Source organism: Erpetoichthys calabaricus, chromosome 10 (genome assembly GCF_900747795.2).
Source record: "Erpetoichthys calabaricus chromosome 10, fErpCal1.3, whole genome shotgun sequence".
NCBI classification, from domain to species: domain Eukaryota; kingdom Metazoa; phylum Chordata; class Cladistia; order Polypteriformes; family Polypteridae; genus Erpetoichthys; species Erpetoichthys calabaricus.
Genome location: NC_041403.2, coordinates 9,374,716 through 9,388,287, shown reverse-complemented (window position 1 = coordinate 9,388,287; position 13,572 = coordinate 9,374,716). Strand labels below are relative to the sequence as shown.

Sequence of the window (13,572 nt, the reverse complement as noted above, 5' to 3'; positions counted from 1 at the left end):
GCTTTATAAGGCATATAAGACTAACGACTGCAAAGTGAATCGTAGAGCGTATGAGAGCATGAAGGGCAACCATTAAGAAGGATATCAGGGAGGCTAAAAGACAGTTGGAGAGGAATAGAGCAGACAAGGCGAAAGACGACCCTAAGAGATTCTTTCAGTATTTTAGTAGTAAAAGAACAGTCAAGGAGGAGGTCAAGTGCATCAGAAATAGTAAAGGGGAATTAAAAGATACAGACAGTGAAATAGTGGATGCCCTAAACTTACATTTTTCTGAGGTGTTTACAAGTGAGCAAGTGGATAACCTCAGAGCAGTAACAGGGACTACTAAGGGATTTGGAAATTGTAGAGGGAGAAGTGCTGCTCAGATTAAATAAGCTGAAATCAAACAAATCACCAGGACCAGATAATATTTACCCTCAAGTTCTTAAGGAGGCTAGTGTAGAAGAAGAATGTTCTCCTCAGCACCATGTATTTTGTGTGTTTAGTAAATTAGAATTTTTATAATAACTATTTTGTAACTTGCCAGTGAGAGACGCTTGTCTTATGAACTAACAAAAATATGTTATTCCAGGGTTCAGGAGAAATAGTGTCCACATGAATAAAATCTAAGCTGTTTCTTGTTTTGTCCTTTCTCAGAGTGAATGTTTCAGGGACAAGGTCACATGGCTGCAGAAAGTACATGTAGTTTATGCAAAGGCGTCTCTCCTGTGCTTAGCGTTGAGAACACAGATAATGCTTTGCTCAACAGACATATTGTTTAACTCTACTTAGATGATAAGGATGTTTTTCTGTCTTATTAATCACGAGATGCTGAAGTATAAAAAACCCCTCCTGACTTTTGATCAGGGTTCAAACTGAGCTTTGCGGCAATAAGTTATGCTCTTTGAATCTCTACTTACTGTGACTCTGAATGAATAATAAAGAGAACTAAAGAAATATTATCTGCCTGCTGTCAGTGTGCCTTTTTCGTCCACACTAGTAAGTACAGATCTAAACCCTTGACACATATTTTTAGGAAGTCACTGTGCACTGGAGAGATTCCGAAGGACTGGAAAATGGCAAATATCATCCTGTTCTATAAAAAGGGTGACAGGGCAGATCCAAGCAACTATAGGCCAGTAAGCTTAATGGGCATCACAGGAAAATTAATGGAAGGAATTATTAAGGATAAGACTGAGTAACACCTGGCAAGGACAGGAGTTATTAGGAACAGTCAGTATGGCGTCAGAAGAGGGAGGTCGTGTTTTACTAACAGACTGGAATTCTATGAGGAGGCAACAAAAGGATATGAGCAGAGTGGAGCAGATGATATTATTTATCTGGACTTTCAGAAAGCATTTGATAAGGTGCCACATGAGAGTGTGGGCATCAAATTAAAAGAAAGGGTGTGGTGTGTAGATGGGGGCAGAATTGGCTCAGAGACACAAGAAGTGAGGAACCTCATCAGAACTGGCTGATGTCAAGAGGGGTGACCAGCACTGGGCAGTGCTAGGGCTGCTGCTGTTTTTAATAAATATAAATGATTTAGATAGGAATATAAGGAACAAGCTGGTTAAGTTTGCTGATGATACCAAGATAGGTGGATTAGCAGATAATTTGGAATCCATTATATCATCACAGAAGGACTTGGATAGCAGACAGGCTTGGGCAAATTTGTAGCAGATGAAATTTAATGTCAGTAAATGTAAAGAATTACACATAGGAAGTAAAAATGTGAGGTTTGAATACACAATGGGCGGTCAGAAAATCGAGAGTCCACCTTTTGAGAAGGATTTAGGAGTCACAGTGGACTCTAAGCTATTGACTTCCCAACAGTATTCAGAAGCCATTAAGAAGGCTAATAGAATGTCAGGTTATATAGCGCCTTGATGTGTGGAGTACAAGTCAGAGGAGGTTCTGCTCAAGTCTTTATAACACACTGGTGAGGCCTCATCTGGAGTCCTGGGTGGAGTTTTGGTCTCCAGACTACAAAAGGGACACAGCAGCACTAGAGAAGGTCCAGAGAAGAGCGACTGGGCTGATTCCAGGGCTACAGGGGATGAGTTATGAGGAAAGATTAAAAGAGCTGAGCCTTTATAGTTTAAGCAAAAGAAGATTAAGAGGTGACCTGACTGAAGTGTTTAAAATTATGGAAGGAATTAGTGCAGTGGATCGAGACGGCGACTTTAAAATGAGTTCATCAAGAACACGGGGACACAGTTGGAAACTTAAGAGTACATTTTGCACAAACATTAGGAAGTTTTTCTTTACACAAAGAACGACAGACACTTAGAATAAGCGACCAAGTAATGTGGTAGACAGTAAGACTTTAGGGACTTTCAAAACTCGACTTGATGTTTTTTTGGAAGAAATAAGTGGATAGGACTGGCAAGCTTGTTGGGCTGAATGGCCTGTTCTGGTCTCAAGTGTTCTAATGTATTAAATTGTCCCTAGTGTGTGTGTGTGTGTGTGTGTGTGTGTGTGTGTGTGTGTGTGCGCCCTGCCCAGGATTTGTTCCTGCCTTGCACCCTCTGTTGGCTGGGATTGGCTCCAGCAGACCCCTGTGATCCTGTGTTAGGATATAGCGGGTTGGGCAATGACTGACTGACTGACTGACTGACTGACTGACTGACTGACATCCATATTTAAGATGGAGAGAAGCAAAGGGACATCCCAGCCAAGTAGGTGAATGCTGACAATCAGATGTCCCATCCAGCACAGTGAGATGTTATGCTGCATCCTCGTCATTATAAACCCTCACAAAATTACACAGTCATAGAATTCAAGTCAGATATGGGTGACAACCAGAAGAGCTGGCTGGTTATTAACACCTTCCCTTGTTCTCATCATTTATCGCAGACTCTGGGTTGTTTTAGCCTTGAAAGCTAAGGAAGAGCTTAAAATCAGAGGAAGAGTAACAGCTCACCCACTCATCCGTCCGTCCATCCATTTCATAACACGCTTATCCAACTCTCGGTTCCTGGGAGCTGAAGCCAATCCCGGCAGCGGTAGGTGCAAAGCGGAGATGGCCTTCGGTGATCACGTTGTATTAGTTTGTTTCTGGTTTGTCTCTCTGTGCGAATCCATCTTCCGTCTGTGCCCACTGTAGCATAGGATGGGTGGGTTGGATGGGAGGACATCTGTGAGGTACGGGGCTGTCGTTGCGATTTCCGAGAGTGCCGTGGAAATGGACACACAATTGAAAAGGCAGGAAGAGAAAAGAGGAAAATAAAAACTGTCCGAGCTTTATGGCGGATTGTCTCTCGTGCAGCACCGCAAGACCATAAATCTTTTATTAAGGGACGTCTGAGAAACTGAAATATTTGGAGATATGACAGTCGGATAAAAAAGACTAAATTGAGTGGATGTTGTTGGATGTTTTTGGGGTACACGATTTTATGATATTTGATTACTGTATATATTGGGAGAGGGTGGGTGGTGTTCGAAATCGGTTTATATACGGGGAGTTTGTGGGGTTGTAGATAAAGTATTAATTATATTTTTTGCTGCACATTTTCTCTGGATCAATTTTTGTAAAAATCACTTTTATTAGTGGATGTCGTTTTCTGTGCCGTGGGAAGGCGTCTGAATGCAATTTATGGAGCTGACCTGCAATCATTAGTTCAATTTTCACTACAAACTTAGTGAAGCGTAGCGGTGACAATCACTACAATGTGACGTGAGTGGCAGCAGGTGACCCAGCCTGGTCAGAGCGATTCACGTGGACTAAACTGGCCACACTTACAGCACATTAAGCTTTACTTCATATATAGCGCCTTCTCAAGGTGACAAGCCTCCCCAGGTGAATTGCAAGTCCCGTGTATTTATTTATTTTTTCCAAGTTTGTTCAATGTAAGTGTTAGGAAGTGAAGAGATTTACTCAGGGGGTCACCCAAGGAGTCAGAAATGAAAGCCTGGGCCTTTAAAGTTCAAAGTTTATTTTTATAGCACTTTTGATAGTGGCTACTACTACGCCCCAGGTGAATTTGAAGTAGAATACGTTTCTGTTTTTATTTGTACAATGTGAATGTTAGCAAGTGAAGTGATCGACCACGAACGAGTGAAACTATATATAGCCTTCTGATTTACGATTGAAACTTTCGTTTATATAGCGCCTTTTCTTAGCAAACTTCATCTCCGGGCAGTTTCTGCAGTGTTATAAAGATGTCACCTAATGCGACTTACTCAGGTTCACATGATTAGTACTGGAGAATAAACATGCAGCCTGAACGTTGATGTATATAGCGCCATTTCAAAGCGGAGCTTGTTTCCAAAGTTATATAGCGTGTGATCTCACAGATCATGTGACATGCTCAGGCGCACACTGTGTGTTAGTAATGGGACTGAAACGTGCAGCCTGAAGTTTGTTTTATATAGCACCTTTTCATAATGGATTCTGCCTCAATTCAATGTCAGTAGTCTTGTAATATGTAGGCTAGAAGATCATGTGACTTACTGAGGTTGGGGGGGGTTTAATAAACATGCAGTCAGAAGTTTGCTTTATATAGTGCCTTTCATAGTGGAGTTTGTTCCAGGGCAGTATCCATAACTGTATAACGTGTGACATACACAGGTTCAGACATGGTGTCAGAAGTGGGATATCAATATGCAGCCTGAACTTTATTTTATATAGCGCCTTTATATAGTGAATTTGTCTCAAGGCAATGTTTGTAGTCTTATAATATATGACCTTTAAGATCATGTGACTTACTGAGGTTGGGGGGGGGGGGGTGTTAATAAACATGCAGTCAGAAGTTTGCTTTATATAGCGCCTTTTCATAGTGGAGTTTGTTCCAGGGCAGTATCCATAACTGTATAATGTGTAACTTAGATGATCATGTGACATACACAGGTTCAGACATGGTGTTAGAAGAGGGATATCAATATGCAGCCTGAACTTTATTTTATATAGTGCCTTTTTATACTGAATTTGTCTCAAGGTAATATTTGTAGTCTTATAATATATGATCTTTAAGATCATGTGACTTACTGAGGTTGGGGGGGGGGTTAATAGATATGTAGGCTGAAATTTGATTTATATAGCGCCTTTTCATAGCAGATTTTACTCCAGGGCAACTTCCAAAATTGTATAATGTGTGACCTAGCAGATCATGTGACGTGCTCAGGCTTACACAGTGTGTTAACTGTGGGAATGAGACATGCAGCCTGAATTTTGTTTTATATAGCGCCTTTTTATAATGGATTTGTCTCAAGGCAATATTTGTAGACGTATACTATATAACCTTTAAGACCATGTGGCTTATTGAGGTTCACATAGTGTGTTAGTAGTGGGAATAAAAAATGTAGTATGATTTTTGTTTTATATAGCGCCTTTTCAAAGTGGACTTTGCCTCAGTTTAATTTCAGTTGTCTTATAATATGTAATCTAGAAGATTATGTTACTTACTGAGGTTCACACAGAGTGTTAGCGAGGGGTTAATAACATGCAGCCAGAAGTTAGCTCCTTTTCATAGCGGAGTTTGTTCCAGGGTGGTATCTATAACTGTATAATGTGTAACTTAGATGATCAAGTGACATACACAGGTTCAGATATGGTGTTAGCAGTGGGATATCAACATGCAGCCTGAACTTTGTTTTATATAGTGCCTTTTCACAGTAGAATTCTTTTGAGAGCAATTTCCAAAATTCTCTTGTGTGACCTAGCAGATCGTGTGACATACTTAGGTTTACAACAGTGTATTAGTAGTGGGAATGAAACATGAAGCCTGAACTCTGTCTTATATAGCGCCTTTTTCATAGTGGACTTTGTCTCAAGGCAGTTTTGGTAGTCTTAAAATATATGACCTTTAAGATCATGCGACTTACTGAGGTTCACACAGTGTTGTTGCAGGGGTTGATAAACAAGCAGCCTGAACTTTGTTTTATATAGCGCCTTTTAATACTGGAGTTTGCTCCAAAACATTTCCATGGTTCCATAATGTGTCACCCATCAGCTCATGTGTCTTCCTTGGTTCACACAGTGTGTTAGTAGTCGACTAAAGAGTTACACTACAGGACTAATGGGTCATTGAACATCACTAACTTCCTAGGACTGGCACTCCCTGATTTCTAAAGAGTCACACGTTCAAGCCAGAGGAGCTCATTCTGTGCCTTTTGTACCAATATGGGATGGCATGGGGTGTGTGTGTGTGTGGGGGGGGGGGTGTGCTGTTGCTGTGTCATCTCCCTTTCCCTTCACCCTTCCCGTCAGAGCGCTACTAAGCCCACTCTTTCTGAAAAAGGGTCGACTGAGCTGATTGCAGGGTGAAGCTCCATCCTGACCAAGATAAACACCATGGAACGTCATACCTTTGCCTTTTCATTTGCCCCTTGCTAATAAGATCATGCCATCTGTTTTTGTGTTCATTCTGGTAGAATTAAACAGGCCGACCCGACATCCCATCATTTTGCACCTTTGGGCCGTGTCATTTCCCCCACTCACCGACAGGGCATACAAAGCTGCCAGTTGAACTGAATACAGTCATGTAAAAAGTTTGGGACCCCCTCTGAGCCTGCATAATAATTGACTCTCTTTTCAACCAGAAAGATAACAGTGGTCTGTCTTTCATTTCCTAGGAACATCTGAGTACTGCTGTGCTTTCTGAACAAAGATTTTTAGTGACGCAGTATTTAGTTGTATGAAATTAAATCAAATGTGAAAAACTGGCTGTGCACAAATGTGGGTCCCCTTGTCATTGTGCTGATTTGAATGCCTGTCACTGCTCAATGCTGATTTGTGTGATGAGCTCGTGAAGCCTTGAACTTCATAGACAGTTGTGTCCCATCATGAGATATAAAGGGATTTAAGGTGGTCAATTACAAGTTGGGCTTCCTTCCCTTTGACTCTCCTCTGAAGAGTGACAGCATGGGATCCTCAAAGCAACTCTCCAAAGATCTGAAAACAAAGATTGTTGAGTCTCCTGGTTTAGGGGAAGGCTACAAAAAGCCATCTCAGAGGTTTAAACTGTCAGTTTCAACTGTAAGGAATGGAATCAGGAAATGGAAGGCCACAGGCACAGTTGCTGTTAAACCCAGCAGGTCTGGCAGGCCAAGAAAAATACAGGAGCGGCATATGAGCAGGATTGTGAGAATGGTGACAGACAACCCACAGATCACCTCCAAAGACCTGCAAGAACATCTGGCTGCAGATGGTGTATCTGTACATTGTTCTACAATTCAGCACAATTTGCACAAAGAACATCTGTATGGCAGGGTGATGAGAAAGAAGCCCTTTCTGCACTCACGCCACAAACAGAGTCGCTTGTTGTATGCCAATGCTCATTTAGACAAGCCAGATTCATTTTGGATGTTCCAACAAGACAATGAGCCAAAACACAGTTGGAAATCTACAAAGGCATTCATGCAGAGGGAGAAGTACAATGTTCTGGAATGGCCGTCACAGTCCCCTGACTTGAATATCACCGAAAATCTATGGGATGATTTGAAGCAGGCTGTCCATCAAATTGAACTGAACTGGAGAGATTTTGTATGAAGCATGGTCAACAATACCTCCATCCAGAATCCAGACACTCATCAAAGGCTATAGGAGGACAGCATCTAGAGGTGTTAGATTTACAAAAGGAGGCTCAGCTAAGTATTGATGTCATATCTCTGTTGGGGTGCCCACATTTATGCACCTGTCTAATTTTGTTGTGATGCATATTGCATATTTTCTGTTAATCCAATAAACTTAATGTCACTGCTGAAATCCTACTGTGTCCATAAGGCATGTCAGATATTAAAAGGAAGTTGCTACTTTGAAAGCTCAGCCAATGAGAAACAAAAATCCAAAGAATTAAGAGGGGATCCCAGACTTTTTCATATGACTGTAAGTGAACCTGTGCTGACAGGCCCCCTAGTGGCTACGGAGTTTGGCTGCTCAGCATAAGGGATGAAAGTCCAGTTAACTGGTGAGTCAGCCATTTACATTCTTTTGTGATGGATGGACCTCATGGGACAACTCAAAATAGGACCCTTCAAAAGGCACTGCCTCTGAGGACCACCTCTCAATTTTCAAACACTGACCCACATTGTCGACGCTCAGCGTCCGCTCGTAGATGGGCTCATCAGCTCCAGCTTCCTGCACAGTCACTTCTATTTCTGTGTATGCAAAGACGTCATCTTTGGGGAAGGAGCAGACGTGAAGTGTGCTGTGGGTGCCGAGGCTCTGCTCGCTCAGAATGCATTTCTTCACCGAGTACCTGAAAAAAAACCAAAGAAAAAAGTTAGAAAATATGGTGGTTAATTTTGACTCGCTGACATAGTTCTGGATGAGCTTGTGCCCCCTTGGAATACAGCAAACTGGACGCTGATTACTTTTGCTCCTCTGTCACTGTTATGGTGTATAAAATCTACATCTTATTCTGTATTATATTTTGCTCAATCCCAACAAGATGAATTCAGATGTAGGAGGCATTATAATAAAAAAGGCATATCCTCTTCCCTTATACCTGACTTTTATAACAGTTGTTCATAGCTTAGTGCTAATTTGTTTACAGCCTGGGAAAGGAAGCCTGAATTGATACCTCAGTCTATTGATTACTTTATGGATGGACATCTGGGACATCAATTGGGTTTTACGACCTGGGAAATGAAGGCTGAGGCAATATCAAATAACTTTATTACCTGGGGAGCAAAATTCATCCATCATATTGACAGCCAGCCAATCAGGTGCTTGGAACATTCATGTGCTGTGAAACCATGGCATGAAACTTTATAATAAATATGCCTCATTTTGAAAGAAACGTCAGCAGAAGAAGAAGAGAAACAGTGACGACGGAAGAGCGATGTCACAGAACAAAAACAAAGGCACGTGTGACCAGTTTTCATCCGATCGTCAGTCAACAGCATTCTCATGAACATTGATTGCTAAATCAAACACCGCTCTGGGACTTTCATCCTTGACATCACTGATTCCTTTCAGTAAGCTTTTTTTAAGACTATTTTATCCAGACTTTACTATCGATCTTATTTTCTATTACTTATTATTGTTCTTTAATAAATAGTAACTTGTTTTCATCTTTCTATGCTTTGTCTTAATGTCTAGAGTGATTTAAGTAATAAGGTAGATTTCTAAGAGCACCTGGCGTAGCTGGAGATTTTGCCATTAGCTCTGTACTGCAGGGTTTTAAGGCTGAGAGTGAGGGCGCCACTCAATAGTTAGGGGTCAGTATGAGAAGAAGGTATTCTTGGCTGATAAACGGCCTACAGTCAAGGATACTGAGTCTTTGTATGTTTTAATATTTTCTTGGAGACCAAAAGTAACATTTAGGTCTGAGGTCTATTTAAAACATCATATGTTGTCCGTGCCGATAATAAATAACTCTCTTGATGTACTGAGAGAGTGACAAGTTGTGTTATACTTAAAGCATTTGTGTGGTTTTTAAGTGCTAAAAGTTAGCCAACTGTGTGTGAGTCATTTGAAGGGCACTGTTGTGGTTAGGGTCTGAGTGTGTGTGAATCTATGTATGTGTGTGTTATTATTTAGGGTGCGGGAGTAGACCAATCCAATAACGAACTTGACAAAGAAAAGGGTAAATAAACGATAACACACTCATTGACTAGGATTTGCTCAGAGTCCTGGCTTTCTGAATATCACATTTTCACTGTTACAGTTTAATGGGTTTAGTGATCTTTTTTCTGTCTTCTTTTTTTTCATTATCCTTCATTGTTTTTAATAGTTTTAAGGTTTATTCATATATAATGGACCACTGTGAGCCTCAGTGTTTCAAACAGTTTCGGAAGATGAGATGAAAAATGAGATCTGGAATGTCAAAGGACTTAATCATGTACTAAAACAAAATAAAGCACTAACTCAATCTGGCAACCTCAAGAGTCTGATTTGTGCGTGAGGGACCACCCTACAATGAGGATAAGGTGGTGGAGGTTAACTCTTTGAGGGCTGAATATTTTTTTCAGGCAGGCATTTTTCTGAAAAGCACACAAAGCAAAGGTTTTCCATGTAAATTAATGTAAAACGTCTGTTGCTGTGGCTGCTGTCGGCGCCTGTTCAGTGTCTCTGGTGGCTGTGTAGGGGCAGCTCGATGGCTGGTAGGAATGTATGGAGGGCTGTCTTCCTGGCCTGTCTTCCCGTTGCACTGCAACACAATCTGGTTGGTACCTCTTGTCATCGTAAGTGGCAGACCTCCCAGGTGAACGTTACCGTGGGCGAATCAGCTACACAAGCATATTCAGCACCACGATCAGCTGAAGCCGGTACCTCACTTTCGTTTTCAATCTCTATCTTCAGATCACTTGCATCAAAATCGGAGTCTGACAAGTCAGAGTCTGATTCAGTGATAATACGCAAAATGTTTTCCACTGAGTATTTTGCTTTGTACATTCGCTTTGGTCTCTCGTCAGACGTTGCTGCCATTTTAGAGGTTGTTTGCTCTTCACTACTCACGCATGTGCAGGTAATTGAGGTCAAATCAACAAAGCTAACTTTTCTTCTAGCAAAGAGAATTGAACTAAAAGATAACAGCGAGTTTTGTCGCTGTTTACGGCTGATTACCGTCCTCTACCTCTGAATTTCAAAAAAAGTTGACATCCGCCCTGAAAGAGTTAAAAGAGGAAGGAGCTTAGGTACAGGTTTGAGGAGAAAGTTGGAAATGAAGTGCAGTCTTTAGTGTGGAGGAATGGTGGGAGAAGAACAGCAAAGTTATAGTGACAGAAGGCAAAGAGATTTTGGGTAGGACAACACGAAGGAACCCACCTGGGGATAAAGAGACATGGAACTGAGAGATGCAGGATATGATAAAGGCTAAGATGGCGACGACGAAGACATGGTACCAATCAGGTAGGGAGGAACATAGAGAAATGTATAGGCAGACAAACAGGGAGGCAGAGAAGGCAGTGATGAGAGCCAAATGGAGAGATTTGGAGCAGGCGAATGAAATATGGGAGACAAAAGATGGAGAAGACTAGGAGCAAGGCTGAGAAGGATACGTACAACACCATTGGTCTTTTGTAATGGAAATGTATGCTTTGGTACCCACCACACGAAAAAACAGCTCAGGATCCTGGCTGGCAACCCCCCAGTAAGACACGCGGTCCAGTCCCACCCTCTGGAAATGACCCTCTATCTGGCACAGCCAAGTGTTACATGGGCATCCCCTTAGTCTGGTCCAGCCACTCTGGTCCTCAGTAATGAGGGTCCTGTGAGCCGGATCACCCTCAGGGAATCATGCCACATGGCCATAGTGCCATAACTGACGCTCCCTCACAATGCAGGTAATGTGCCTCATTCAGGACTCCATGAGCGATACAAAGTATAACCAGCGGTACCCCAGGACCAGTCCAGTCTTCATCTCAGGTCACTGGATAGCATCCATGTCTCACAAACAGGAAGCACCAGGACAGATATCAGAAGTGCCACACACTCCTTTCCAGTGACCTCATGACCCCCCCATGCTCTCCCAATCCGTCTACTGACTTCATAGGAAGAGTCACCAGAGTCACATGAATGTCACTGCTGAGGACAGTAAACCTCTCAATGCAATCGACATTCTCATTACAGACGGGCACCAAGTGGTCATTAAAGGCCTGGATGTTAGTTTTTATCAGTACACTCGCAAGCTCAGGTACTCAGAGTGAAAAAAGTAAAAAGCAGAGAATGTATTAAACGTATTACTTGTAGATATTTCTTAATAATTTGTTTCTGGCTGTTCCTTCACTGACATTTTTATTCCAACACGTATGGAAATATGGATTACAGTCGAAGAGCATTTTGTGGTAAAACCACTACTGAATTTTCCAACTTATTCTGTTGTAATATATGTGCCCAACATAACTGTATTCTTAAGAACTTCTGAGAGAGAAGTGTCTGACCTTTATTTTGAGGGGTAGAACATGAATATTGAATGAAGCGTGATGAAGTTACGGCCGGTTAAATCAAAGTAGCAGAAGACAGTCAAAAATTAGGCAGAGTTGAAAGGGTTAATGTCCTGTATTCCATGTTACGTCGCACTCTTGTGCTAAAATTGTTTAAATCCATTTTTCCCCCTCAATTAACAACACTTGATACCCCAGAATACCAAAGCCAAAGTGGGATTTTATGAATTCTGGCAAATGTATTCATAATGGAAGACTGAGAGGTCCCTTTGACACTCGGAGCCTTTGCTATGACATTGGGCTCAGGTGCATCCTGTTCGATCGATCGATCATCTGGGAGATGTTTGGAGTCCAAGTGGTCAACTTACTTGACTGGACTGCTTTGGGAAGACATAAACTCCCCCCAACCCCGGTCTGTAGGCAGATAGCACAGTTGACAAAAACCAGGCCATGAGGTCTAAAGAATTGGCAATCGACTGGATTGTGAGGAAGACTACAAAAAACATGTCTGCAGACTGGAAAGCTCCCAAAGCACAGTGGCCTCCATAATTCTTAAATGGAAGAAGTTGGGAACAACCAGGACTCTTGGTAAGGACTGGCCAATCATGAGAGGAAGGCTTTGGCCTGAGAGGTGACTAAGAACCTGGTGGTCACTTTGCTGCAGAGAACCTGTGTGGAGATGAGAGAAACTTCCAGAAGGATAATCATCAAATTAGGAAGTTTTTCTTCACATGGACACATGGAATAAACTGCCAATTAGTGTGGCAGACATTAGGGACCTTCGGAAGTTGGCCTTATTTTGGAAGAACTAAGTGGACAGGACTGGCGAGCTTTGTTGTTCTCGTCTCGCATGTTCTAATATAACCGAGCACTTATTACAATGTGCGTTGATGTTACACCTCAGAAGTGATGAATGTGATGCGCAGACTGTATTGTAGTTTCCTTTTAAGAGGGCCAATGCTGTGTATTTTTACTGAAGAACTTTCATATTTCTTCAACCACTCGTTGCCATTTCTCAGTGAAATCACCGACAGGTCAGGAGTATCTCAACCAAGTTTGACAGTGCTGGAATCCATTAACTGACTGGTGAGGCACCACATCCGTTGTTCGTAAGGTGTGGTTGCACATACTGCATATGTTATGACCAAAACCCGAAGTTCAGCCAGTTCCCAAATTGGCTGGCCGTTTTGCATTTTGGCCGCGAGGTGTGGCCAAAGTCCAAATTACTAGAAATGACCAGTGTATATGCATCTTTGGCTGGCCATTTCGCAATGTGCCGAGAACTCCCTGGCCAAAATTTGATGCGCTGATGTAAGACTGTCCGCTCAAGGTGCGAAGATGCTTAAAAATTTCAGATGCAGACTCAGAAGTGAGTTTTCCATTATGCACAAGAAACTGTTCAAGGCGGGTCTTGTTCAGAAAGCGAATGCCACTTGAAACGGCCTTCCCTCACACAAACACTAACCTTAAGGTCAATAAAATAGGCCCCTGATGTTAAGTCACTATTTTAGGGCTAAAATAACAGAAATGGGAAACCTACTTATATACCTAATCTTAATTATTGTGGAACAACCAAGTGGCATCCGCTTTCTGAACAAGAGCTGCCAAGGCTACACTCGATGCAGTTGCACTACTACAAATGCAACAAATCGCTGCTCATGCCTTTTTCCTTCCGACTTTGGCCGATCACCCCGTGCCATTTCGCAAACTGGCTGGTCAAATCCCGAAATCGAGGAAAAGATCGGACATTGTCTGGTCAAT

The 13,572-nt window shown here is 42.0% G+C and overlaps 1 protein-coding gene and 1 long non-coding RNA gene across 3 annotated transcripts in view; one reads left to right on the top strand and one right to left on the bottom strand.

Moving 5' to 3' along the window:
- LOC127529390 (uncharacterized) overlaps positions 1–13,572 on the top strand; it is a 706,297-nt gene that overhangs the window by 478,238 nt on the left and 214,487 nt on the right. The gene's annotated exons all lie outside the window — the stretch shown is intronic.
- The window catches only part of mpl (MPL proto-oncogene, thrombopoietin receptor), a 522,581-nt gene that overhangs the window by 491,437 nt on the left and 17,572 nt on the right, over positions 1–13,572 (bottom strand). For both annotated transcript variants that reach the window (XM_028810857.2, XM_051932715.1), the window contains exon 3: positions 8,005–8,180. In XM_028810857.2, coding sequence (XP_028666690.2) covers positions 8,005–8,180 — 176 coding nt within the window. The remainder of the gene's footprint in view (positions 1–8,004; positions 8,181–13,572) is intronic.